This window comes from Oncorhynchus clarkii, chromosome 10 (assembly GCF_045791955.1).
Source record: "Oncorhynchus clarkii lewisi isolate Uvic-CL-2024 chromosome 10, UVic_Ocla_1.0, whole genome shotgun sequence".
NCBI lineage: Eukaryota > Metazoa > Chordata > Actinopteri > Salmoniformes > Salmonidae > Oncorhynchus > Oncorhynchus clarkii.
The window spans coordinates 5334390-5360938 of record NC_092156.1 but is presented as its reverse complement, the minus strand read 5'-3'; the positions used below and the strand labels follow the sequence as shown (position 1 = coordinate 5360938).

The following is a 26549-nucleotide window of genomic DNA, read 5'->3' as shown; positions in this document are numbered from 1 at the left end:
GCTTCTCTGCAACAGAAATCCCGACTACACTTGTAGGGGATGTCATGTTGACGTTGGCTAGTGACGCTCAGGCGTAGAAACAAGTCATCGGGTCTAACTGTCGTCTCTTGCCGTCCCGTCAAATCAAAGGCAGTCTTTCGATATAAACTTGTTTTTGACGAAAATTAAAACGTGTCAGTTTATCACTTTCACGAGGTTGGCGTAGTAACATGTTCAACTACTTAAGAAATTGACTCGAATCTAGGTTGTGCCTTTTGATTTCGGAAAAATTAATAACTAAGGAAGACATTTCACTCTCATTGACTTCTCAAGGCCCAAACCCCGGCATGTCCTTTTTAGTCTATTTCACAAGTGTTCCTGGAAATCTTGCGATGCTGCGCCTCTTGGTTTAGAAACTCTGTGATTTGGTCTATAAAAGAGGGTGTCAGACGCCAGTCTACATCTTGGTAGAGATTCATCTCATACTTGCTGGTGTATGTTGCATCATTGGCTTCTATTCTGAACATCTACTTGTGATTTTTGTTTGGTTGACATCCATCGGCAAACTTCGTTGATTTAAGGTAGGCTACTAAACCAGATTTCAACCGTAGGCTTAAATGGTTGCTTAGCAAAACCTTTACGGGAAATCATTAAAGTTACAATCTGTAGTTGGTGAAACTGGCACGTCCGTTTGGGATATTACAACAACGAAGAAATTACTTTAAACAAATACGTTGTTTTTTTTCTCAATCGGACACCATTGCAACAAAAAAAAACACTGCCGGATGCTACTCTGTTTTTTTTTTATCGCTGCGTTGTTTCACCAAATGTAGATTCTAGCTTGAATTGATCTTTGAGAAATGATCAACAAATTGTGCCTTTCTCCACTTATTGTGGTATACAACTGAGCGATGGGGCCAGGGGAATGTAAACCCTGTCAAATTGACAGTGCTCTAGATGCCAAGACCGACATAATAGTTTTAACCATGCTTTTAATCTATACATTGATTCTTTACATTTACAAAAAATGGAGTAAAATCAGCGTTTATGTGGGGTTATAATGGGGTAATATGATTGTACTAAGCTCATAACGTATTTAAGTTATATTCTTCAAAAATGTATGGTTATTCTGTGTCAATTTAAATGTCCTAAAATGTATGTACCAATCCCAGACTGTAGCTTTTCAAACAAATTGATTCGCACTCAAAGTTGTCGCGTAACGCTTACTTCATTTTCGATATTTTTATTATTCTCACTGCATCGGGGATAACGTACACAGACGTTTCAGCTAAACAGCCTTCAGTTTAGGTACAACTTTATTTGAATTCAAAACAGCAATTTTAAAGAACAAGATGAGCAGCAGGTGGTTCTGTTCAGGGTTGACACATCAGTGATGTATTTTCTGCTCTACCTGTATACAAATTAGTCACAAAGAAAAACAGAGTTATAGGGTATGGGAGTGGGAGCGGGCACGAAGGACAACTCAAATATGCCACCCCAGATGTCCGCTCACCTAAATACACCGTATCAATTCACAAAGGACATCAGGCAAAGCCGTTCATAAATATTTGGAGCGAACTCATCAACGTTATGTAAAATCTGATATGGACGGTGTTCTTGTTCAGTCTTGTTTAACAGTCTAAATGTGGCTCATAGGAAGGAGGTGAAGTCTAATGCTTCTTTTACACCGTGTGGAGAATTTAATGTATATATCCACATGGCTTATCTTTGGAGTCATTTGTTGTCATGGTCACCACCTATAGGTGGATTAACCTTTTCGATCCCGACGCAACGCAATTCATCAATATAATGTTTATGTTCTATAAAGTGTCTCTCAACTGGCGAGTTGTCTATATCGTCGTCTAATCGTTGATTTATGTTCTTCAATACGTACTTTCAAGGCGCGAGATGTTCTGCCAAAATAAATCTTATTACAAGAACACACACATACTATTATTCTATATTGTAGAAAATAGTACAAATAAAGATAAACCCTGGAATTAGTAGGTTAGTCCAAACTTTTGACTGGCACTGAATCAGTACCAGTCAAAAGTTTGGACTAACCTACTAATTCCAGGGTTTATCTTTGTTTGTACTATTTTCAACAATGTAGAATAATAGTGAAGACATCAAATCTATGGAATCATGTACTGTAGTAACCAAAAAAATGTTAAACAAATACAAATCTATTTTATATTTGTTTCTTCAAAGTAGCTACAGTTTCTTCTGTTTTTGTTGAGATTTATTAATTAACTGGCTTCTGTTCAAGCTTTTAACTCGTTTTGGATCTTTATCAGCCAACTATCGGGGTGTCCTCGAACGCGAAAACGCTCAAGGAGAGAATTTGATTGTCTATCATATGAATTATTGGCACTTCAAAAGCAAATTGTCGAATGTTCACCTTCACCAACTTGGAAAGCGTCTCAGTGGAAGACTGTTACTTTATACTCACAGCACCATTTCACTTGAATGGCCAGATGAGAAAATAGATTTTTACAAACAATATTTTTTATTTTAAACTTTTATTTAACTAGGGAAGTCAATTAAGAACAAATTATTTACAAATGTTTATTTACAGCGTTTCTAGATTAGAAACACAGAGGCTGGTGGCAGTTATATCGTCTCACGGTATTAAGGAAACAAAGTTAGCCTTGTTTGACCATACTGTTTAGTCATGCTGGTGGATCACAAATACTTAATATCTTCTACTGAGTCTAAGAACCCACGTTTATCAAAACAAAATGTAGTCGAAGCTGGAACACTTTCTTCAGGAAACAGTACCAAATATACAGTACAAAATTGCTGCTTTGAGAGCAAAAGCATTCACTGTCTGTTTTTGGTTATTTTCATATCTCATCTCTAAGAAAGTCAGAGACCTACAAGATCAACAAGAGAATGGGTGGAGATTGGTCAAAAGATCGAGCGGATCAGGCAGAGAGAGACCGGGATCAAGCCAAAACTGATAAACAGAAAGCGGAGGAGGACAAACAGAAAGCAGAGGAGGACAAACAGAAAGCGGAGGAGGACAAACAGAACATGGAGAAGGAAAAACAGAACATGGAGAAGGAAAAGAAAAAGACAGAAGAGGATTACAGGCAGCTCCTTATTAAGAGCGTGAGAATGGAAACCGAACGAAAGATGGAAGAAAAACGAAGACAGGAGAATGAGAAGCAAAGACAAAAATTAATAGAACACAATAGACAGCGAGAAAAAGATGAAAGAACAAGAATTCAGCTGGAAAAAGAGATTGTAAAAGGAGATCAGAAAACTGTATAAAATATTAAGAGATGGGCATAAACGGTTTAATTTATCCACAAAATGTTTTATTTTATTTTTAACATCCACAATTGCACTGCCTGTTTTATTTCCCCCAAATTCTGTGTATAAACATAGTGGTTTAATAACCCTGATTGCAGTCTTTGGTTTTGTTTACTATTGGACAAGGCACACAATCATTGTATATCTTTAATATCCACAATTGCGCTGCCTGTTTTATTTTCCCCAAATGATGTGCTTAAAGGGATAGTTCACACAAATGACACAGTGGTTTAATAACCCTCTTAGCCGTTTTTGTTTACCTGGCTGCTACCAAATGCTTTTTCAAAACCAATGCCTGTCAATATCTGATAATCCTCTGTTGCATTGCAATAAATAGATTCTATTGATGCCTTGTTGTCCGATCTCTTCTCTGACACTTTGCAGCAGACAAGACACAGAGGAAGTGACAGAGTAGATGGAGAGAGAGCTGCCAAACATACCCTCGTAAAACCCTCCTACCGATCCTTGACTTCGGTGATGTCATCTATAAAATAGCCTCCAACACTCTACTCAGCAAACTGGATGTAGTCTATCACAGTGCCATCCGTTTTGTCACCAAAGCCCCATATACTACCTAACACTGCGACCTGTACGCTCTCGTTGGCTGGCCCTCGCTTCATACTCGTCGCCAAACCCACTGGCTACAGGTTATCTACAAGTCTCTGCTAGGTAAAGCCCCGCCCTATCTCAGGTCGCTGGTCACCATAGCAGCACCCACTCGTAGCACACGCTCCAGCAGGTATATCTCACTGGTCACCCCCAAAGCCAATTCCTCCTTTGGTCGCCTTTCCTTCCAGTTCTCTGCTGCCACTGACTGGAACGAACTGCAAAAATCACTGAAGCTGGAGATTCCCATCTCCCTCACTAGCTTTAAGAACCAGCTGTCAGAGCAGCTCACAGATCACTGCACCTGTTCATAGCCCATCTGTATACAGCCCATCTATCTACCTCATCCCCATAATGTATTTATTTATTTTGCTCCTTTTGCACCACAGTATCTCTACTTGCACATCCATCTTTTGCACATCTACCATTCCAGTGTTTAATTGCCATATTGTAATTACTTCGCCACCATGGCCTATTTATTGCCTTAACTCCCTTATTTGACCTAATTTTTACTCACTGTATATAGACTATGTTTTCTTTTGTTTCTACTGTATTATTGACTGTAGGTTTTGTTCATTCCATGTGTAACTCTGTGTTGTTGTATGTGTCGAACTGCTATGCTTTATCTTGGCTTTATCTTAACTGAAATAGATTAATGCATTTAGCTGTTGAAATTCAAAGAAAATTAGCAGGGGAGAAGGCCCACGGACCCCTCCTATTAGCTTTGGGCTAAGCACCAATGTCACAATGTCTTCAAATCCTAGAAACGCCACATGATGTTAGCGTGGTTTGTAGTTGCATAAATTATGATCTTCTATTTAGACAATAATGTTTGGTTTTATTTCTTCATAGTTTACAAACAACAAGAACATAAACCATATATATCTTCCAAATACGTTTCAAACTATCCTGTGAATATCATGGACTGTCAGCCCTTCTAGAATTTGAGGGTTTACCAGCCTCATCAAAAAGCTGTATGTCAAAACAAGAGGTGTGTCTGCCGTTTTGCTGAAGAACGATTCCAGAGTGTAGAGAAACTTCTGTATTTTCTACTCACAATTGTCATATCTCCTATTTTTTCAGTTTGGTGCATTACTTAAGTCAACTCTTAAGGTGGATTGTTTTAATTAAGACTGCATTATGTCCACCAGAAACCCTTCAACATGTACAGTGTCTTTATGTTTTGTTTCTGCAGTTCAAGGGTTTTTTCCAAAGAAATAAGAGCACCAATCGTTAGGGCTCCAGAGTCCTCTTCCTGTTCAGAAAGACAACAAGACTGGTGGACAAAGATGTGAGTGACTCAAATGTTTACATAACCTACTGTATCTGTGATATTTTACACACGCTGCATTGCCTGGGCAATGAGCAAAAAAACCTATGATTTTATGTTTGACGGCCAAATGATCTGTTGAAAGGTTCTAATACCGTGGCTGCTGAAGTAACCACAGTTCTGATATGTTTTCAGAACACTGAGTCATGTCTGACTCGGAGACCATCGAGCTAGCCGCTCTGGGCCGACCCTTCCAGCTGGGGATGCTGTATGACTGTCGTAGAGATGTCCTCATTCCAGGTACAGGAAACTATTCCTCTTTGGTTTGGAGGTAATCAGTATGCATCATCTTAAATTCATTGACAGTGTTTCCACCATTGAGTTGGATAGAGGGCACACTGTTCTAGCACGGGGAACACCATTGAGGGCTTTCACCATTTTAAAGTAGTTTTTATGGATTAAGGAAGAATCAGCAGGAGGGCTCAGCCAATGAATTGCACTCCTGAACAGACATTCCATAACTGCAGATGTCAGTAAATCACCAACCTTGGCTTTATACCTGTTCAGACTATAGACACTCCACACAGTAGGTGGTGGTCTGCACCTTCACAGTTTATTTACTAACTGCTAATACATTCATAGCAGTTGAAGACATTGGGGACATAATTGTGAACAGAAGCAACCATTTAAATTGAAACAGTTTATCCAGCTCAAAATGCGTCTCAGCTAATTAAAATAGTTGATTTACTTGCACGTGACAGAACACTAAATTGTAGCTGGTCCCATCAGATAACATGGCATATGCTAGCCCTATGCTAACCTCACCAGGTGGCACTAATTTTATTCTGCCTGAGCCCTCCTTGGGACCCAGATTTAATTGTATAATCCTTCTTTAACCCAAAGGAAGTCTCTCCCAGTTGAGTTCTTCAAATGGTGAAAGTCCTGAATGGAGCTGCCCATGCTGAAACAGGCTTTTGGGCACTAAAGTCCTCTATGATACTGTCCCAGAAGTGGTCATTTCAGAGAGAGATTATCTTTCTGATACATCTCTATGGTTACCACAGAGTAAGAAAGGCTAGAGGATGCACTTGGGACAAAATACTGATTGTTTGCAGGTTGTTTTTGAAGTGTTCATATAGTAGTAATGCTGTCAATGGCGAAGATGGCACTTTTTTAAAATGATTGTATGTGGCACCATTTGTCCCTGTAGGGGAACATTCTAGATAGAACTCTTTCTGATTCCAAATAGCACCCTTTATTTGGAACAAAGGTTCTATTGGACCTGAAAGAAGCTCCAGATAGAACCCCTTTCCAGACTGGTTCAAATGGTGATACAGAGCATTGTTTACTTCGGAGGGTAGGAGGTGTAGGTTTTCTAACTATGGGTTGACACCTAGAATATTTACTTTGAGTTCAATATATACCTTCAATTAGTTATTTGAATGAAACCATGTTTACATATAGAAATATTCACACATGTACACGTTGGAGTATAAATTTCACAATAAATGTTCTTTGGTCATTCTCTTTAAACTGCAGGTATCACTCTCTGGGATTCTGAGAAGCTTCAGAAACACATCAACGTCCGTCCACAACCGAACACCGACTTCAAAATCATTTCTTCAGACTCAAGTGAAGCCAAGTCAGAAGCTTTGAATGTGTCTGCATCTCTTGAGGCTAGTTTTCTTGGTGGCTTAGTCAGTGTGAAGGGGTCTGCTGAATTCCTACATGACAAAAAGACCTCAAAGCGTCAGTCTAGGGTTTCTCTGCAGTACCGTACCACCACTCGCTTCGAGCAGTTGACCATGGACCACCTGGGGGCAGGAAATGTGAAACACTGTAATGTCTTCCAAGAGGGCTCTTCAACCCATGTGGTGACTGCCCTGCACTACGGAGCCTCGGCCTTCTTCGTTTTTGACCAAGAGGTTTCCTCAGGAGAAAACCACCAGGACATCCAGGGAAACCTGCAGGCTACAATAAAAAAGATTCCTCTCATATCAATAGAAGGGCAGGGAAATTTGGAGATGAGTGACGAAGAGAAGAGAGAGGCCAATAAATTCAACTGCACCTTCCATGGTGATTTTGCACTAGAAAACAACCCTGTCACATTTGAAGATGCCATCAAGGTGTATGCTGGCCTGCCACGTCTGCTAGGGGAGAACGGAGAACATGCTGTGCCCATGACTGTCTGGCTCTATCCTCTCAAGAACCTGGACTCTGCAGCTGCCCAGCTAGTCAGGCAGATCAGTGTTAGCCAGGTGCGTCGCGCACAGCGACTCTTAGACGGACTGGACAATACTGATGTACAATGCCAGGACATGATGAAAGAAGACATGGCTATCAAGTTCCCTGAATTCAAAGCCAAGCTCAACAAGTTTAGGGACTTGTGCTCAGAGTACAAGCAGGTGTTCCAGAAAGGTCTCTGCAAGGTTCTTCCCAACATAAGAGGAGGAGGAATGGAGGAGGAAGAGCTGATCAAAATGCTCAACAGCAAAGAACGTTCTCCATTCCAGAATGACCTCATGATCACATACCTGGACGACAGAGAGAGAGAGATGAATGTTGTCAGCTCTTACCTTGACATAATGAAAGAGGTACAAGTTGTGTACTCAAGCAGTGAATTGGATGGATTAGTGCTTGATAAAGCTAATGATTATGTAGTGTGTTTTGCATTATCCTTTTTGAAGGAGAAAGAAGAGTATCTGGTAGTCCTGGAGAACTACTTGCTGGAAGAATCTAAGAGTGATTTTTCACTGATGCCTTACAACCCCAACGCAGCCGGGAAGACTGCGGCAGAAAAGTGGTTTCGCTCGGGGGAGGTAACGACCCTAACCAGGCAAACCATAAATCTGTTCCTAGACTTCAAAGAGTCTAACAAAGACAGAGAAAATCTTGCATTCTGTATTGCATCAATTCCAAACAAATTCCTCACCGCTTCCTCCATCCATGTCTATGAAAGAGGGACACTTTTGACTCCACAGTTTGAGCTGCCATCAAAGCCAGGTGTTCCCACCATCAAGAGTCTGGAGCATGACTGTGTCCACTTGCAGGTTAACCCTCCCAACCTTGGTGTTACCTCTGTGGAGTCGTACCAGGTTTTGTACCAGGCTGAGCAGGCTGACTCTGAGTGGACCGAGGTCAAATCTGATGCTACTACACAGGTCACCATCAGTCGTTTGGACCCATACAAAAAGTACCGCTTTAGCTGCAAGGCAGTGTGTAGACCTGGTGTGAGCCTCTCCAGTGACTGGACAGAATACGTCAGGACCCGCCCATGTAGCCCCCCTGGACCACCCGCAGAGAAGAGGATAGAATCGGGAAGTATCAGAGTGAACTGGGACATTCCTACCAAGGCGGGAGATGATGTTGAAGTCATTGGTTATGTGGTAGAATACAGAAAGAGTGTAAAGGCTATAGACAATCAGATGTGGCACACCATCAAAACCACCACTAGAGAGAGTACACTGGAAGGACTAGAGGCTGACACTGCATACAGCATCAGAGTCTCTGCTAACTGTGGCAAAGCAGGGAATAGTCTACCCAGTCCTGAGACTGTGCTGACTACCCTTATGGTCTCTGATGCCCAACCGAAGACAAGCAAATCAACCGGAGCAAAAAGTCAGGAATTCCTCACAAAATCCCAGATGTTGGAAAAGGGCAAACCCTCAATCCACTGGCTGAATCTGGAACAGAAGTTGTGTGTAAGTGACAGTTTTGACCAGTACACATTTGGGAGGAAAGTTGAGCAAGGGAATAACAAGGTGATATTGCTTCTGGGGGCCACAGGTGCAGGAAAAACAACTCTGGTCAATGCCATGATAAATTACATCCTCGGGGTAAAGTGGGAAGACTGTTACCGCTTTAAGCTCATCCATGAGGTGACCAACAGGTCCCAGGCTGAGAGCCAGACTGTGGTTGTGACATCATACGAGCTCTACAACCAGCCAGGCTTTCAGATTCCTTATTCTCTGACTGTCATTGACACACCAGGGTTCGGAGACACCAGAGGAATGGCTCATGATAAATTGCTCATCCAGATGTTGAAGGATTTCTTGTGTAACCCTTTAGGGATTGATCACATTGATGCTGTCTGCTTTGTAGTGCAGGCACCACTTGTTCGTCTCAGTCCTTCACAGAGATACATCTTTGATTCCATCCTGTCCATCTTTGGAAAGGATGTTGCTGAAAACATCCTGATGCTTGTGACATTTGTTGATGGGAAGCACATACCGGTGCTAGAGGCCATCAACGCTATAAATCTGCCCTGTAAGAAAGACAAGAAGGGGCTACCAACCCATTTCAAGTTCAACAGTTCATTTCTGTTATCAAAGGAGGCGGAGAGCAGCTCTGAAGAGGATGATTCTGATGATGATCATAAGGCCCAGTGTCCAGAGCAATGGAGGTCAACTTTCAAGGAGATGAAGAAATTTTTCCAAGCACTGGAAAGCATTGAGAGTAAAGATCTGACCCTGACAAAGAAAGTTCTGGAAGAACGTGAGCTTCTGGAGAAGACCATGACACGTCTGACCCCTCAGATCACAGCAGGTCTGTCAAAGCTAAGTGTGATCAAAAGCTTCAAACAGTGTCTGGAGAACGAGGGCGAGAACATGAAAAAGAACCAACATTTTGAGATCGAGATAAATGTGCAGCAGGTGAAGAGAAGCAAATTATCCCAGGACTTTGCGACAAACTGCAAGATATGCAATTTCACATGTCACACCTGCTGCTTCCTCCCAAATGAGGATGACATCAAAAGTTGTGCTGTGATGGATGATGATGGCAACTGTACCATATGTCCAGGAAAATGCTCTTCCAATGACCACGACAGGGAAAAAGTATTGTTGACATATGAAACAAAGACTGAGAAAAAGACTGTTCAAGGCATGAAAGACAACTTTATGAAGGCGTGGGACAAGTCTATGGAAACCAAGGAGATGCTGGATAAGCTTGAGGATGAGTTTCATATGATCAAGGACGCACTGATGAATTTGATCAAGAAGTCTTCTGACTGTCTCAAGAGACTTAATGATGTTGCCCTGAAGCCAAGCTCTCTCTCCACTGTGGAGTATATTGAGATAATCATTCGCACAGAGGAGAAGGAACGCAAACCAGGCTTCGAGGATCGGATCGTAGAGTTGAAGAAAATGAAGGGAGAGTTTACGATTCTGGATAAGATTAAAAAAGGAGAAGATGTACTCCCAAATGAGCGAAAATTCCTGAAGGAAAAATAGGATGGATGGCAGGGGGGTTCCAACATAAGTCAGTCATGGAATGTTGTCCTGCTAACATTATCTGGAAATAAAAAATGTTGTCTCCATTTGAACATTAAGCTTCCCAATGTTGGGAACGTTTGTGTTTACTGATTAGAGCCAACTGAGATGTGTGGTTCATTGGCTTTGTATTAAAACTCTTAGCCTTGTGTAAAGCCTTATGTTGTCCACCCCAAGGTAACTGAACAAAAATGAGGTCCTAGATTAAATCAGAACTCTATAGAAAATCATTGTCTTTGTTCAGGCAATGTGAGAGGTGTAACTGCATCAACTCTCTGAGTGGCTGTTCTTATGGTCATTGTCACAAAGCCACACCCATCCTACTGGTGTTAGAAGTTCAGAAGGAGAAAGTGTAGACTATATAGAAATAATGACACATTGAACATCATGAAATGAAAGAATAAGGATTGATATCATCCTAATGGAGGTGTACTGTGTATTACAACACACATTCCTATGTTCAACCTTGTCAACCGGTTTCATGAGATTTCTACTAATGAGATCAGTATAACGACGGGAAACGCTTGTTGATTTTACAGCTACAACACAGTAACACCTCTGACATTGCCTAAGGGTCATTCTATAAACTAGAGTACCAGTGAGGATTTCCTGCGGTGGACAACTCACAGATACAGCTGTTGATGATAAGTATTTGATATAAGAAACATTCAATAAAATTCACAAGTTAATTTAACCAACTCTGTTTAACCCTTTTTCATGGTTGGTGTCTTGACAAATTTGTTCAATATCATGTGACATAAAACATCACATTTCTTACCTTGCATTCATGGCCGTGTTTGTTGTTCTATCATATATTAAGCATTTATCAGTTAAATGAGACATTGAACTTGATCCCGGTAAGAATCCTGGATGTTGCTCTGACAGTTCTTTGTTTGGAGAGTTTGGAAATGCTCTGTAACTAGGCTTACTTAACATTTAGTGTTTCCTTATGTTACGGTGTGAATATAGTTTTCATGGGCACACAAATACAAACTGTATTGGATTACAAAATCAAATGTGTCTAACTGATATAGTCTTAACCTGATACTTAAAACCAGAATTGATGGTCTTTAACCTGATGAAGTCCATCGTGCCGTGGTCCATATTAGATCTAACATCCCTAGCAGCTGATTGGTGTTGATCATCTGTCTGCTTGATTTACAGCAGGGTCACGTTAGATTGGACAGAGAACGAGTCAAGGTAATGAGTTAAAGTTGTATTGGACAGAGTCGACTGTGTGAAATTGTGTAGCATAGACTATAGCGTATGGAAGCATGGCCTTAACTACATATGAGGACACAGAGGTCTGTGGATTTTTTGGGCCAATTAATATTTTTTATTGGATGACAAGATAATAAAATAGTAATCGTTCCTCGTTTATTTGATTTGAATTTTAGTTTTGTTTTTTGTCAAAAGGAAATATTAAATCATTATTTGATTATTGTGTTTTTATAATTATTGGTTCCAGTTCAACCTGTGAAAACAGGGCCGGATTAAGAAATCATAGGCCCCCGGGGCTTTGTTTAAAAAGAATAATGCACACTGACTCACATAATGATGGAGATGAAGCCATAGGCTACCCACAGTGATGGCCATTGTGCTTGCTGTGGCAATAGTCCATCTCAAGATGAGCGACTTTGAAAAACAGTGCTGCTGTTAGCTAGAAATTGGGAGTTGAATTCTTTAAAAAAATTATTGTTTCTACATACAGATTAGTCATCTCTTTTCAGCAGTAGACATTTGCTTTCCAAACTATACATTTTTCCCAGGATTGTATTTTGAAATCTGCAAAAGGCAAACAGACAGTTGCAACAACCCTAGAAATGTACTGAATAAAAATATAAACTCAACATGCAACAATTTCAGACTTTATTGAGTTACAGTTCATATAAGGAAATCAGTCAATGGAAATAAATTCATTAGACCCTAATCTATGGATTTCACATGACTGGGAATACAGATATGCACCTTTGCTGCACGACACATCTCCTTCCCATAGAGTGGATCAGGCTGTTGACTGTGGCCTGTGGAATGTGGATTGTGGTTCCACTCCTTTTCAAAGGCTGTGAGAAGTTGCTGGATTTTGGCGGGATATCAGATATGAAGGATATCAGATATGAAGGATATCAGATATGAAGGATTTCAGATATGAAGTTAAGACACAGATGCAGACCATGTCGAATAAACAATGGCTTAATTCCAATAGGGGCAGGCAATAGACAGGTCAAGGCAGGCAGAGGTCAATAGGCCAGAGGTGGGGCAATTATATTTTTGTTCAGTGTACAATCCATAGATGGCCGTTCCCAAGTCAGGACTGGCGTCCATTGCTAGTGTACTTATGAGTTTAACAGTCTAATTGCCAGGGTAAGAGATTCCAAATCCCTTCTATGGATTATGTGTCTATGGCCACAATGCAACAAGCTGTATATATACTCAAGGAAACACTTGAGTAAATGAGGGCTACAAATAATGTCATGGTATGAGGTTCATTTTCCTGGCATGGTTTAGGTCCACAAGTAGAATCTATGCCAAGGAGCATTGAAGCTGTTCTGGCAGCTTGTGGTGGCCAAACACCCTTAAGTGCAGTGCATTCGGAAAATATTTAGACCCCTTGACCCCCCACATTTTGTTACATTACAGCCTTATTCTAAAATTAACCTAACAAAATGTGGAAAAAGTCAAGGAGTCTGAATCAAGGGGACAACCATCTCTGCAGCACTCCACCAATCAGGCCTTTATGGTAGAGTGGCCAGACGGTAGCCACTTCTCTGTAAAAAAGGCACATGACAGCCTGCTTGGAATTTGCCAGAAGGCAGCTAAAGGAATCTCAGATGAAATCAAGATTGAACTCTTTGGCCTGAATTCCAAGCGTCACGTCTGGAGGAAACCTGGCACTATCCATACGGTGAAGCATGGTGGTGGCGGCATCATGCTGTGGGGATGTTTTTTAGCGGCAGGGACTGGGAGATTAGTCAGGATCGAGGGAAAGTTGAACGGAGCAAAGTACAGTGAGAGCTGTTACCTTCAAGTAGGTCTCTGACACCGTGGACACAGATGGCGGATGGGTGTTAGCATCTGCCTCTGAATCCAAAGGTTGCAAATTAAAATCCAATGATTGAAAGTTGTTTTTGAGATTTTTGTTTTAAGCCTATCCCAAACCTTATTCCTTACCTTTAAGTGTTTATAGTTCATGCCTTAACTTACGCCTAACCTTAAATTCTGAGTTAATGCCTAAACTTAAACTTGCAACAACTTTGAAATTTGACATTGGAGAAACATGGAAGAAAGTCTAATTCTGACGTGAGACAATGAATCCACAGATCGGCTGAAAATTCCAAATGGCTCTATCAAACAAGGACAACCATATCTACACCCACAAACATACAGTTGACGTCGGAAGTTTTACATACAACCTTACTTTTGCTACCTGACAACTTTACGGTTTTTACTTTTTAATTACCATTTATATTTGTGTTTATTCCCTCAACTTTTTTTCATTCAACTTTTTCACTCCAGACGCTTTATCTGGACACGGTTCATCAGGACCTCCAACAGCCAAAGCTAAGTAGTAACATTAACATGATGCCTTCTAATTGCAGTCGCTGTACTCATAATATACAGGAGAACGATCGCCTTACGGCAGGGATAGCTGTGCTACAAGCCCAGCTTCAGACGCAATCGTTAGGCAAGGGTAATTTCAGTGTAGGAAAGGATGAAACAGCGTCTGTGCCACCAGTAAGTACAGATAGTAACGTTAGTATAAATCCCCTCACACGGTCCCCACAGCCGGACAACTTTCTCACGGTTTCTGGAGGGAAATGGTGTAGGAATGCTATAGGAATGCTCAACCGGTGTCGCTCATTCAGCCGACAGAAACTTTCAACCGGTTTTCCCCATTCAGCAACGAGTCAGAGTCAGAGGCCGAGCCTTTTCTGGTCTCTACTCCTCCCGTTACGGGGTCTGAGACACCGAAGCTTCCCACCATTAGCTCTGACAAATTGAAAACTCTAGTCATTGGCGACTCCATTACCCGCAGTATTAGACTTAAAATTAATCATCCAGCGATCATACACTGTTTACCGGGGGGCAGGGCTACCGACGTTAAGGCTAATCTGAAGATGGTGCTGGCTAAAGCTAAAACTGGCGAGTGTAGAGAGTATAGAGATATTGTTATCCACGTCGGCACCAACGATGTTAGGATGAAACAGCCAGAGCTCACCAAGCGCAACATAGCTTCAGCGTGTAAATCAGCTAGAAAGATGTGTCGGCATCGAGTAAATTGTCTCTGGCCCCCTCCCAGTTAGGGGGAGTGATGAACTCTACAGCAGAGTCTCACAACTCAATCGCTGGTTGAAAACTGTTTTCTGCCCCTCCCAAAAGATAGAATTTGTAGATAATTGGCCCTCTTTCTGGGACTCACCCACAAACAGGACCAAGCCTGCCCTGCTGAGGAGTGACGGACTCCATCCTAGCTGGAGGGGTGCTCTCATCTTATCTACTAACATAGACAGGGCTCTAACTCCTCTAGCTCCACAATGAAATAGGGTGCAGGCCAGGCAGCAGGCTGTTAGCCAGCCTGCCAGCATAGTGGAGTCTGCCACTAGCACAGTCAGTGTAGTCAGCTCAGCTATCCCCATTGAGACCGTGTCTGTGCCTCGACCTAGGTTGGGCAAACTAAACATTAGCAATCTCACTAGGATAAAGACCTCCTCCATTCCTGTCATTATTGAAAGAGATCGTGATACCTCACATCTCAAAATAGGGCTACTTAAAGTTAGATCCCTTACATCAAAGGCAATTATAGTCAATGAACTAATCACGGATCATAATCTTGATGTGATTGGCCTGACTGAAACATGGCTTAAGCCTGATGAATTTACTGTGTTAAATGAGGCCTCACCTCCTGGCTACACTAGTGAGCATATCCCCCGTGCATCCCGCAAAGGCGGAGGTGTTGCTAACATTTACAATAGCAAATTTAAATTTACACAAGAAAAATTATGTTTCGTCTTTTGAGCTTCTAGTCATGAAATCTATGCAGCCTACTCAATCACTTTTTATAGCTACTGTTTACAGGCCTCCTGGGCCATATACAGCGTTCCTCACTGAGTTCCCTGAATTCCTATCGGACCTTGTAGTCATAGCGGATAATATTCTAATCTTTGGTGACTTTAATATTCACATGGAAAAGTCCACAGACCCACTCCAAAAGGCTTTCGGAGCCATCATCGACTCAGTGGGTTTTGTCCAACATGTCTCTGGACCTACTCACTGTCACAGTCATACTCTGGATCTAGTTTTGTCCCATGGAATAAATGTTGTGGATCTTTCAATGTTTTTCATCATAATCCTGGACTATCGGAACACCATTTTATTAAGTTTGCAATTGCAACAAATAATCTGCTCAGACCCCAACCAAGGAACATCAAAAGTCATGCTATAAATTCACAGACAACACAAAGATTCCTTGATGTCCTTCCAGACTCCCTCTGTCTACCCAAGGACGTCAGAGGACAAAAATCAGTTAACCACCTAACTGAGGAACTCAATTTAACCTTGCGCAATACCCTAGATGCAGTTGCACCCCTAAAAACTAAAAACATTTCTCATAAGAAACTAGCTCCATGGTACACAGAAAATACCCGAGCTCTGAAGCAAGCTTCCAGAAAATTGGAACGGAAATGGCGTCACACCAAACTGGAAGTCTTCCGACTAGCTTGGAAAGACAGTACCGTGCAGTATCGAAGAGCCCTTACTGCTGCTCGATCACCCTATTTTTCCAAATTCATTCAGGAAAATAAGAACAATCCGAAATTCCTTTTTGATACTGTCACAAAGCTAACTAAAAAGCAGCATTCCCCAAGAGAGGATGGCTTTCACTTAAGCAGTAATAAATTCATGAACTTCTTTGATGAAAAGATCATGATCATTAGAAAGCAAATTACGGACTCCTCTTTAAATCTGCGTATTCCTTCAAAGCTCAGTTGTTCTGAGTCTGCACAACTCTGCCAGGACCTGGGATCAAGAGAGACACTGAAGTGTTTTAGTACTATATCTCTTGACACAATGATGAAAATAATCATGGCCTCAGTTAGAGCTAAATACGGCTGCTAGAATCCTGACTAGGACCAAAAAATTTGATCATATTACTCCAGTGCTAGCCTCCCTACACTGGCTTCCTGTCAAGACAAGGGCTGATTTCAAGGTTTTACTGCTAACCTACAAAGCATTACATGGGCTTGCTCCTACCTATCTCTCTGATTTGGTCCTGCCGTACATACCTACACGTAGGCCTCCTAATTGTCCCTAGAATTTCTAAGCAAACAGCTGGAGGCAGGGCTTTCTCCTATAGAGCTCAATTTTTTGGAATGGTCTGCCTACCCATGTGAGAGACGCATACTCGGTCTCAACCTTTAAGTCTTTACTGAAGATTAATCTCTTCAGTGGGTCATATGATTGAGTGTAGTCTGGCCCAGGAGTGTGAAGGTGAACGGAAAGGCTCTGGAGCAACAAACCGCCCTTGCTGTCTCTGCCTGGCCGCTTCCCCTCTCTCCACTGGGATTCTCTGCCTCTAACCCTATTACAGGGGCTGAGTCTCTGGCTTACTGGTGCTCTTTCATGCTGTCCCTAGGAGGGGTGCGTCACTTGAGTGGGTTGAGTCACTGATGTGATCTTCCTGTCTGGGTTGGCGCCCCTCCTTGGGTTGTGCCGTGGCGGAGATCTTTGTGGGCTATACTCGGCCTTGTCTAAGGATGGTAAGTTGGTGGTTGAAGATATCCCTCTAGTGGTGTGGGGGCTGTGCTTTGGCAAAGTGGGTGGGGTTATATCCTTCCTGTTTGGCCCTGTCCGGGGTTATCATCGGATGGGGCCACAGTGTCTCCTGACCCCTCCTGTCTCAGCCTCCAGTATTTATGTTGCAGTAGTTTATGTGTCAGTAGTGGTTAAGGGTGCTGTACTGCAGCGCCAGCTGTGCCACCAGAGACTCTGGGTTCGCGCCCAGGCTCTGTCGTAACCGGCCGCGACCGGGAGGTCCGTGGGGCGACGCACAATTGGCCTAGCGTCGTCCGGGTTAGGGAGGGTTTGGCCGGTATGGAAATCCTTGTCTCATTGCGCACCAGCGACTCCTGCGGCGGGCCGGGCGCAGTGCGCGCTAACCAAGGTTGCCAGGTGCACTGTGTTTCCTCCGACACATTGGTGCGGCTGGCTTCCGGGTTGGATGGCGCTGTGTTAAGAAGCAGTGCGGCTTGGTTGGGTTGTGTATCGGAGGACGCATGGCTTTCAACCTTTGTCTCTCCCGAGCCCGTACGGGAGTTGTAGCGATGAGACAAGATAGTAGCTACTAAACAATTGGATACCACGAAATTGGGGAGAAAAAGGGGTAAAAATTCAAAAAAAAAACTGTAAAACCACTCATTCTCATCTATAGATTGGAATGTCCACAGTGCATTGGACAGACAAAGAGACGCCTTCAAGACCGCTTAGTGGAACACAAGTACGCCATACGGGTAGGCAATGAAGACTATCCCATGGCAAGGCACTACAAGTCCTTACACCATGGCAACCCTGCCTCCCTACAAGCTATGGGTATTGATCATATTCCGGCCTCTATTAGAAAAGTCTTAAACAATTAAACCAAAGGAAAAGATTTGGGATTTACAAACTACAGGCCGCTAAGTACCCTGGTTTAAATGAAGATATGGATTTACAAACTACAGGCCGCTAAGTACCCTGGTTTAAATGAAGATATGGATTTACAAACTACAGGCCACTAAGTACCCTGGTTTAAATGAAGATATGGATTTACAAACTACAGGCCACTAAATACCCTGGTTTAAATGGGGATATGGATTTACAAACTACAGGCCACTAAATACCCTGGTTTAAATGAAGATATGGATTTACAAACTACAGGCCACTAAATACCCTGGTTTAAATGAAGATATGGATTTACAAACTACAGGCCACTAAATACCCTGGTTTAAATGAAGATATGGATTTACAAACTACAGGTCACTAAATACCCTGGTTTAAATGAAGATATGGATTTACAAACTACAGGCCACTAAATACCCTGGTTTAAATGAAGATATGGATTTCTCAACCTTCCTGTAGGGTCGTGATGGGTCCATTTGCTGTCATCTAGTGGACATTTTGCTCAATTTCCCTCAGCTATGGTTAGACTGTTGTTGTTCATGCTTTGCTGTGTTCTAGTATACTATGGAATTTATTGCTTTCTTATTCTTGACACTTCTCCCAGTCATATTTAAGGTTAGAACTACTTTTTCGTGTTCTGATACTTCTAGCTTGGAGTTGCATCTTTATGATAACATAGCTTCAGTATTTCATATTTTAATGTGTATAGTATTGCTTACTAGGTGTGTCCAATCAATTGTGTAACCACTCCCTCTTCCAATTAGGGCTAATTGGAAAAGCTGTTCAAAAGAGGACATTGTATTCCTTTTTTTTTTCCTCCCTGATGAAGGCCATGCAGCCGAAACGCGTCGTTTAAAAAAAACTTTGTTTCTATTGAACACGCCATATTAATAAAGGCATTTTAATTAATTATATGAAGAGTGCCTTGGTCCTCCTTTTTGATGACCAATTCACCCCTTTTACCAAAGAGCACCTTCTGTCTACCAAAATGTACTATTGTGTACCTTAGTAGCTCTTCCCTTCCTCTTCTTTCTATCAAATCAGATGTATTTATAAAGCCCTTTTTACATCAGCAGATGTCACAAAGTGCTTATACTGAAACCCAGCCTAAAAATCCAAACCGCAAGCAATGCAGATGTAGAAGCACATTGACTAGGAAAAACTCCCTAGAAAGGCAGGAACCTAGGAAGAAACCTAGAGAGGAACCACGCTCTGAGGAGTGGCCGATTGGAAAAGATTAGAATACATGGCCAGGAAGGCCAGATTGTCCTTCAAGATGTTCAAATGTTCATAGATGGCCAGAGAGAGAGAGATGCAAGCTGCTGGCAGAACAGGAATCAAGGTAAGACCCAAGTGCAGATTGTGTTGAAGTAACAATGTTTATTACAGGGGCAGGAAAACTACAGGTCAAGGCAGGCAAGGGTCGATAATCCAGAGTAGTGGCAAAGGCACAGGACGGCAGGTAGGCTCAGGGGCAGGCCGAGTAGTCAACAGGCGGGCTCAGAGTCAGGACATGCAAAGGTCAAAACCAAGAGAGGGAGAAAAAGAGACTGGGGAAAAGCAGGAGCTGAGACAAAATGCTGGTTGACCTGCCAGTTTATCTTGTTTGTCAACAGACAAACATAGGAATAAGAACCCAGGGGATAATGGGGGCAACACCTGGAGGGGGTTGGAGACAAGGACAGGTGAAACAGACCAGGGGTGACAACAGTTTAAACTGGAGTAGTAGCACAACCAGGTAGACTGGGGTTAGCCAGGAGTCATCAGGCCAGGTAATCCTGAGACATTGTCCCTAGGGCTCAGGTCCTCCAGGAGGGAAGGGGGAGAGGGTATTAGAGGGATCATACTTACATTCACACAGGAAACCAAATAAGACAGGAGAATTACACCAGATATATTTATTTACCTTTATTTAACTAGGCAAGTCAGTTCAGAACAAATTATTATTTTCAATAACGGCCTAGGAACAGTGGGTTAACTGCCTTGTTCAGGGGCAGAACGACAGATTTTTACCTTGTCAGCACAGGGATTCAATCTTGTAACTTTTCAGTTACTAGTCCAACGCTCTAACCACTAGGCTACCTGCCACCCCATACAACAGACTGACACTAGCCCTCCGGCACATAGACTATTACAGCATAGATATTGGAGGATGAGATGTCGGCGGACACTGTGGCTGTGTCCGACGATTCCCCCCGGACAGGGCCAACTAGACAGGATATAACCCCACACACTTTGTCAAAGCACAGCCCACACACCACTAGAGGGATAACAACAGACCACCAATTTACTACCCTGAGACAAGGCTGAGTATACTGTAGACCACAAAGGTCTTCTCCACTGCATGAGCCAGAGGGGGCGCAAGACCAGACAGGAAGTTCACGTCAGTGACTCAACCCACTCAAGGTGAGTACAGTGCAAAACATCCTGGCATGACGTGACGCACCACTCCTCGGGACAGCATGGAAGAGCAGTAGTAATAGGGTCCCAGTAGAGAAAAAGGAGCCGGCCAATCAGAGACAGCAAATGCGGTTCGTCATTCCAGTACCTTGCCGTTTAACAGGATTTTGATGTTGTATTGATGGTATTAATTGAGAACATGGTTCATATTTGTATCTGTTATTTCCTAACTCTTTTTAATCATATTGTGGGTCATTTAAAATGTATTGATGGGCTTTGTTATTGTGAAACACAATGTTTATTTGTCCTATTCTCTATTCTATTCTATTGTGAAATGTTTTTATCATTTTGAAAGTGATTTTATTTCACTAATTACAATTCATTCATCTATTTGGTCTATTCATAATATGAATATATTTAAACATTGGTGCCCTGTTCTATTAGCTGTTGATCTTAAAGCCTCTTTTTAAATTGTAATGTTATATCTTATTGTTATTTATTATATGACACATTGAGAATGTATGGCAGAGCTGTTTCTATCTGAACCAGGGGAGCCACAGCAAATATATCGCCTGTAGGACGTCCAACACCTCAGACCCTTGGAGCTGTTTCTATCTGAACCAGGGGATCCACAGCAAATATATCGCCTGTAGGACGTCCAACACCTCAGACCCTTGGAGCTGTTTCTATCTGAACCAGGGGATCCACAGCAAATATATCGCCTGTAGGACGTCCAACACCCCAGACCCTCAACACGGCTCCTCTTTTAAGACGCCAGAACACAACACACCTTCCGACATAGGCACAATACGCCGGCTAAACAGGCAATTTGCAACATAAAAACATTGTCACAAAATAGCTTTACATTATTTATCCCATACAAAGATGCTCGTTTGCGGTGGACATAAATCAAGTAGTCTTTGAAGATAATCGACAACCTTCTCACTCAGCTAAGGAACCGGTTCAAGATCCACAAATGGCTCATGTTCCTTACCCTCCTTGACCCAACAGTTCCCCAGATATAGGGAAACCTTCCCCAATACTGTGTTCACAATTCTCTAGGAAAGTCCACTGGATAGGCCCGACTGCCAGCCCTGACTTTGATCTCAATGAAGAAAGTACTTTTCTCGGATATAAAATCAAAGGGACAAACTAAATGCACATTTCATGAAGAAGGACCGGAGGATGGACTTTGTTTTCAAATGATCATTATCTGAAGAGTGGCACATCTTTTCATTTTATTGCATTGCATTTCCTTTGCTGTTGCTATTAATCTTTTTTATATAATGCATGTGAAACTGTTTTTCATTTGGACTTTAAATCACCGGTTATTTTGTGTGCTGAACGTAATAATATATGTTTGTAATGGGAAGTAATTGCGGGTTTGTTCATTTTGTGTTGGAATTGCTTAATGGTTGTGTTAGTGTATTGATATGATTGGGGTCTACTGGTTTATTATTTGCTAGTGAAATGGACTGCTTATTCTTTAACATTTGAAGCTGTGTGTGACTGCTGTTCCTGTCGGTGCTCTCTTTCAACATTGTGTTGAAATAGCCGGAGTGCCGGGACTCTTTTCTCTCCGCTGACTCGCAGTAATTGTCCGTGGTCCTGAATCAGTAGTTAGGTCTATGTGTGGTTGGATTTATCCCGCCACTGTGTGACTGTGACTGTTGATTTATGGAACTGTTTCTGTGAAACGATGTACGGCTTTTTGGCCTTATATATCACAGTGAATTAATGCATTTATAATGGGTTATAGAGTAGCCTAAACAACGCAATTGTAATATGGCTATTTGTCCTGGCTTTGTTCCCCTGTGATTTACATGCACTTTTACTGTTGACGTGTCACTGTTCGGTCCATGTGCTGTCTCTGTGTGAGCTGCAGCCCGAAGCACAGCTCAGACCTGTTTGATTTTGTCATGAAAAAAGCATTGCTTCTCCTGCACTGGAGTCTGAAATAGAATGGTCCGATTACACAATATAATGTCAGGCGCATTACAGGGGAACACTAGGATTTAGAACCCCAGCTAACTGTAACTGTAAATCGCCATATTGGCATTGTTGCATCACTGGCAGGAGAGAACATATTGGCATTGTTGCATCACTGGCAGGAGAGAACATATTGGCATTGTTGCATCACTGGCAGGAGAGAACATATTGGCATTGTTGCATCACTGGCAGGAGAGTAGCTCCGAGTCTGAGAATGAGTTTATGGCAGGGGATGAAATAACTTTAGTTAGGGAGCAAATAATCCTACTGAAGCCGTTCATGTTTGAGGCGATCGTTGCCCCAGATCAGAGTTTGATCTCGTAGCAGTAACAACACAGATATGACGCCTGAAACACCTCAGCTAGAGGGTCGGAGTAGCGGTGACACAACCTGGTGTGAGTGCGGATACTGACAGATAATGGCTAGGGAGTGTGAGTTGTAGAGAGATGGTGGCGATACAGTACAATATCCCAGTCGATGGTGGCTGTTTTACATCCAGTCAGAGGTTCCTGTCAATCTGTCTGGATGGCAGAGTATTGGACTAATACTTATGAAGGACTTCCTGGCAGAAGAAGTTACTCGACCAGCCATCAGCAGGTTTGCCAGTTATAGCTGAAATGTTGGTTTATTCTACATTGTTTAAAGCTAACATCAGTAGTGGGTGTGTGCTCAATATATATAGAATCATTAACCTATGACGATAATTATCATAAGCTCAGTTTGACGCGATGGTAACGCATTGGCCTCTTGATTAGATGCCGAAGTTGGAATCGCAGACAGCATCATGATTCATTAAATCTCATTCTAACCCATGATGGGGCGTGCTCAACATGAATACAATAAGATTTAGTTTCGTTATCAGACTAATTTTTCTTATGATTTTGTTTGCCGAGCATACAGCCTGGCAGCATATCGCTAGTTCACCCTGCTATGGGCACAAGGGAGAATTGGACGAGGAGTACGGTGTGTCGTCCCTGCGTGTGTCGTTTCTTCCATTAGGAGAACATACCTAGAAGCAAGTGGCATTTACATTGACTTTGAGCTAGAATAAAACCAGTTTATTTATTAAATCTAGCCTGCTGTATTATTTTCAAGACATGGGCCTAATGTCTGTGTAAAAATAGTATTCGTTAGCTTGTCCACTATAATAAACAGGTTCAAGGGTACCAAGATAAAACTACTTTCAACACGTACTAACCCCCTGTCCCTGTTGCTATAGTGACTTCAACTAGCTTTGACTGCCATCTATTGGAAAGGAAAGGTAACTACATCGGGAAGCCAGAGTCAAAGGAGACTTTAATAATATTTGCCAATTAGCAGATGTCTTTATCCAAAGTGAACTGGGTTACATGGTAGTGGAAACCGATCATAGAAACAGGATTAAAAAATGCATAGTAAATTACAGGGTTATTAAGGTGTTTTTACAAGTTCCAATGAAACAAGAAGAGGATTCACATGAGAGGATTGTGATTGCAAGTCTTGGCCTCATGTACAATATCAATGCAACAGTAGCTTACCTTATAGCTTACCTTACAACCAGCAGTTGCTACATCCATTTCTGTACCTAATGATATGTAACCATTGATTCTAGAAGAATGTAACTTATAAATGCTTCATTCGTACCCGAACAGAACCCAAAATATAAGCTTGTTTTACTCCAATAGTTGTAAACAAAGGACATGTAAACAAACACAATATAGCCTCAAAGCCACAATCAACAGCTTGATCCACTGGATGGGAAGAAGATGTGCCGTGCTGCATAAGGCAGAGCAAGACTGGTTCTCTGATCCACACCCATTTGTTGTTGTTTTGAATGTGCATATCTGTATTCCAAGTCATGTGAAATCCATAGATTAGAGCCTATTTTATTTATTTCAGTTGACTGATTTCCTTATATGAACTGTAACTCAATAAAGTCTGAATTTGTTTATATTTTGGTTAAGTATATTTCTATGGCTGGTTGCAACTGTCTGTTTGCCTTTTGCAGATTTCAAAATACAATCCTGGACAAAATGTAGTTTGGAAAGCAAATGTCTACTGCTGAAAAGAGAAGACTAATCTATATGTTAAAACAATACAAAAAATGTAAAAGAAATCTACTCCAAATTTCTAGCTAACAGCAGCACTGTTTTTCAAAGTCGCACATCTTGAGATGGACTATTGCCACAGCAAGCACAATGGCCATCACTGTGGGTAGTCTATGGCTTCATCTGCATCATTAGGTGAGTCAGTGTGCATTATAGTTTTAATTTATTTTAAACCCTGGGCCTATGATTTCTTAATCCGGCCCTGTTCACGTGCTGAACTAGAACCAATAATTACAAAAACACAATAATCATATAATTATTTAATATTTCCTTTAGACAAAAAAACTAAACTAACATTAAATTAAATAACCAAGGAACAACCCTTTACTATTTTATTATCTTGCAATAAAATATATTAATTGGCCCAAAAAATCCACAGACCTCTGTGTCCTCATATGTAGTTAAGGCCATGCTTCTATACGTTATAGTCTATGCTACACAATTTCACACAGTCGACTCTGTGTCCTCATATGTAGTTAAGGCCATGCTTCTATACGTTATAGTCTATGCTACACAATTTCACACAGTCGACTCTGTGTCCTCATATGTAGTTAAGGCCATGCTTCTATACGTTATAGTCTATGCTACACAATTTCACACAGTCGACTCTGTGTCCTCATATGTAGTTAAGGCCATGCTTCTATACGTTATAGTCTATGCTACACAATTTCACACAGTCGACTCTGTGTCCTCATATGTAGTTAAGGCCATGCTTCTATACGTTATAGTCTATGCTACACAATTTCACACAGTCGACTCTGTGTCCTCATATGTAGTTAAGGCCATGCTTCTATACGTTATAGTCTATGCTACACAATTTCACACAGTCGACTCTGTGTCCTCATATGTAGTTAAGGCCATGCTTCTATACGTTATAGTCTATGCTACACAATTTCACACAGTCGACTCTGTGTCCTCATATGTAGTTAAGGCCATGCTTCTATACGTTATAGTCTATGCTACACAATTTCACACAGTCGACTCTGTGTCCTCATATGTAGTTAAGGCCATGCTTCTATACGTTATAGTCTATGCTACACAATTTCACACAGTCGACTCTGTGTCCTCATATGTAGTTAAGGCCATGCTTCTATACGTTATAGTCTATGCTACACAATTTCACACAGTCGACTCTGTGTCCTCATATGTAGTTAAGGCCATGCTTCTATACGTTATAGTCTATGCTACACAATTTCACACAGTCGACTCTGTGTCCTCATATGTAGTTAAGGCCATGCTTCTATACGTTATAGTCTATGCTACACAATTTCACACAGTCGACTCTGTGTCCTCATATGTAGTTAAGGCCATGCTTCTATACGTTATAGTCTATGCTACACAATTTCACACAGTCGACTCTGTGTCCTCATATGTAGTTAAGGCCATGCTTCTATACGTTATAGTCTATGCTACACAATTTCACACAGTCGACTCTGTGTCCTCATATGTAGTTAAGGCCATGCTTCTATACGTTATAGTCTATGCTACACAATTTCACACAGTCGACTCTGTGTCCTCATATGTAGTTAAGGCCATGCTTCTATACGTTATAGTCTATGCTACACAATTTCACACAGTCGACTCTGTGTCCTCATATGTAGTTAAGGCCATGCTTCTATACGCAGAGTTGTTTTTCCTGAACCTGTGGCTCCCAGAAGCAATATCACCTTGTTATTCCCTTGCTCAACTTTCCTCCCAAATGTGTACTGGTCAAAACTGTCACTTACAACGAACTTCTGTTCCAGATTCAGCCAGTGGATTGAGGGGTTGCCCTTTTCCACCTTATGGGATTTTGTGAGGAATTCCTGACTTTTTGCTCCTGTTGATTTGCTTGTCTTCGGTTGGGCATCAGAGACCCTAAGGGTAGTCAGCACAGTCTCAGGACTGGGTAGACTATTCCCTGTTTCGCCACAGTTAGCATAGACTCTGATGCTGTATGCAGTGTCAGCCTCTAGACCTTCCAGTGTACTCTCTCTA

At 41.8% G+C, this 26549-nt stretch overlaps 1 protein-coding gene across 2 annotated transcripts; it reads left to right on the top strand.

The window, feature by feature from the left end:
- Positions 1 to 353: 353 nt before the first annotated feature.
- Positions 354 to 11227, top strand: LOC139419396 (uncharacterized). 2 transcript variants are annotated; one of them, XM_071169341.1, is made up of 4 exons: positions 354 to 560; positions 5099 to 5194; positions 5369 to 5473; positions 6713 to 11227. In XM_071169341.1, exons 3-4 carry the CDS (start codon positions 5380 to 5382, stop codon positions 10402 to 10404), a joined length of 3786 nt encoding a protein of 1261 aa, XP_071025442.1. In that variant the 5' UTR covers positions 354 to 560; positions 5099 to 5194; positions 5369 to 5379; the 3' UTR covers positions 10405 to 11227. The 2 variants fall into 2 exon arrangements, with proteins under 2 accessions (XP_071025442.1, XP_071025443.1); XM_071169342.1 differs by lacking the exon at positions 5099 to 5194 and having other exon boundaries at positions 441 to 560; positions 6713 to 11135.
- The last annotated feature ends 15322 nt before the right edge of the window (positions 11228 to 26549 follow it).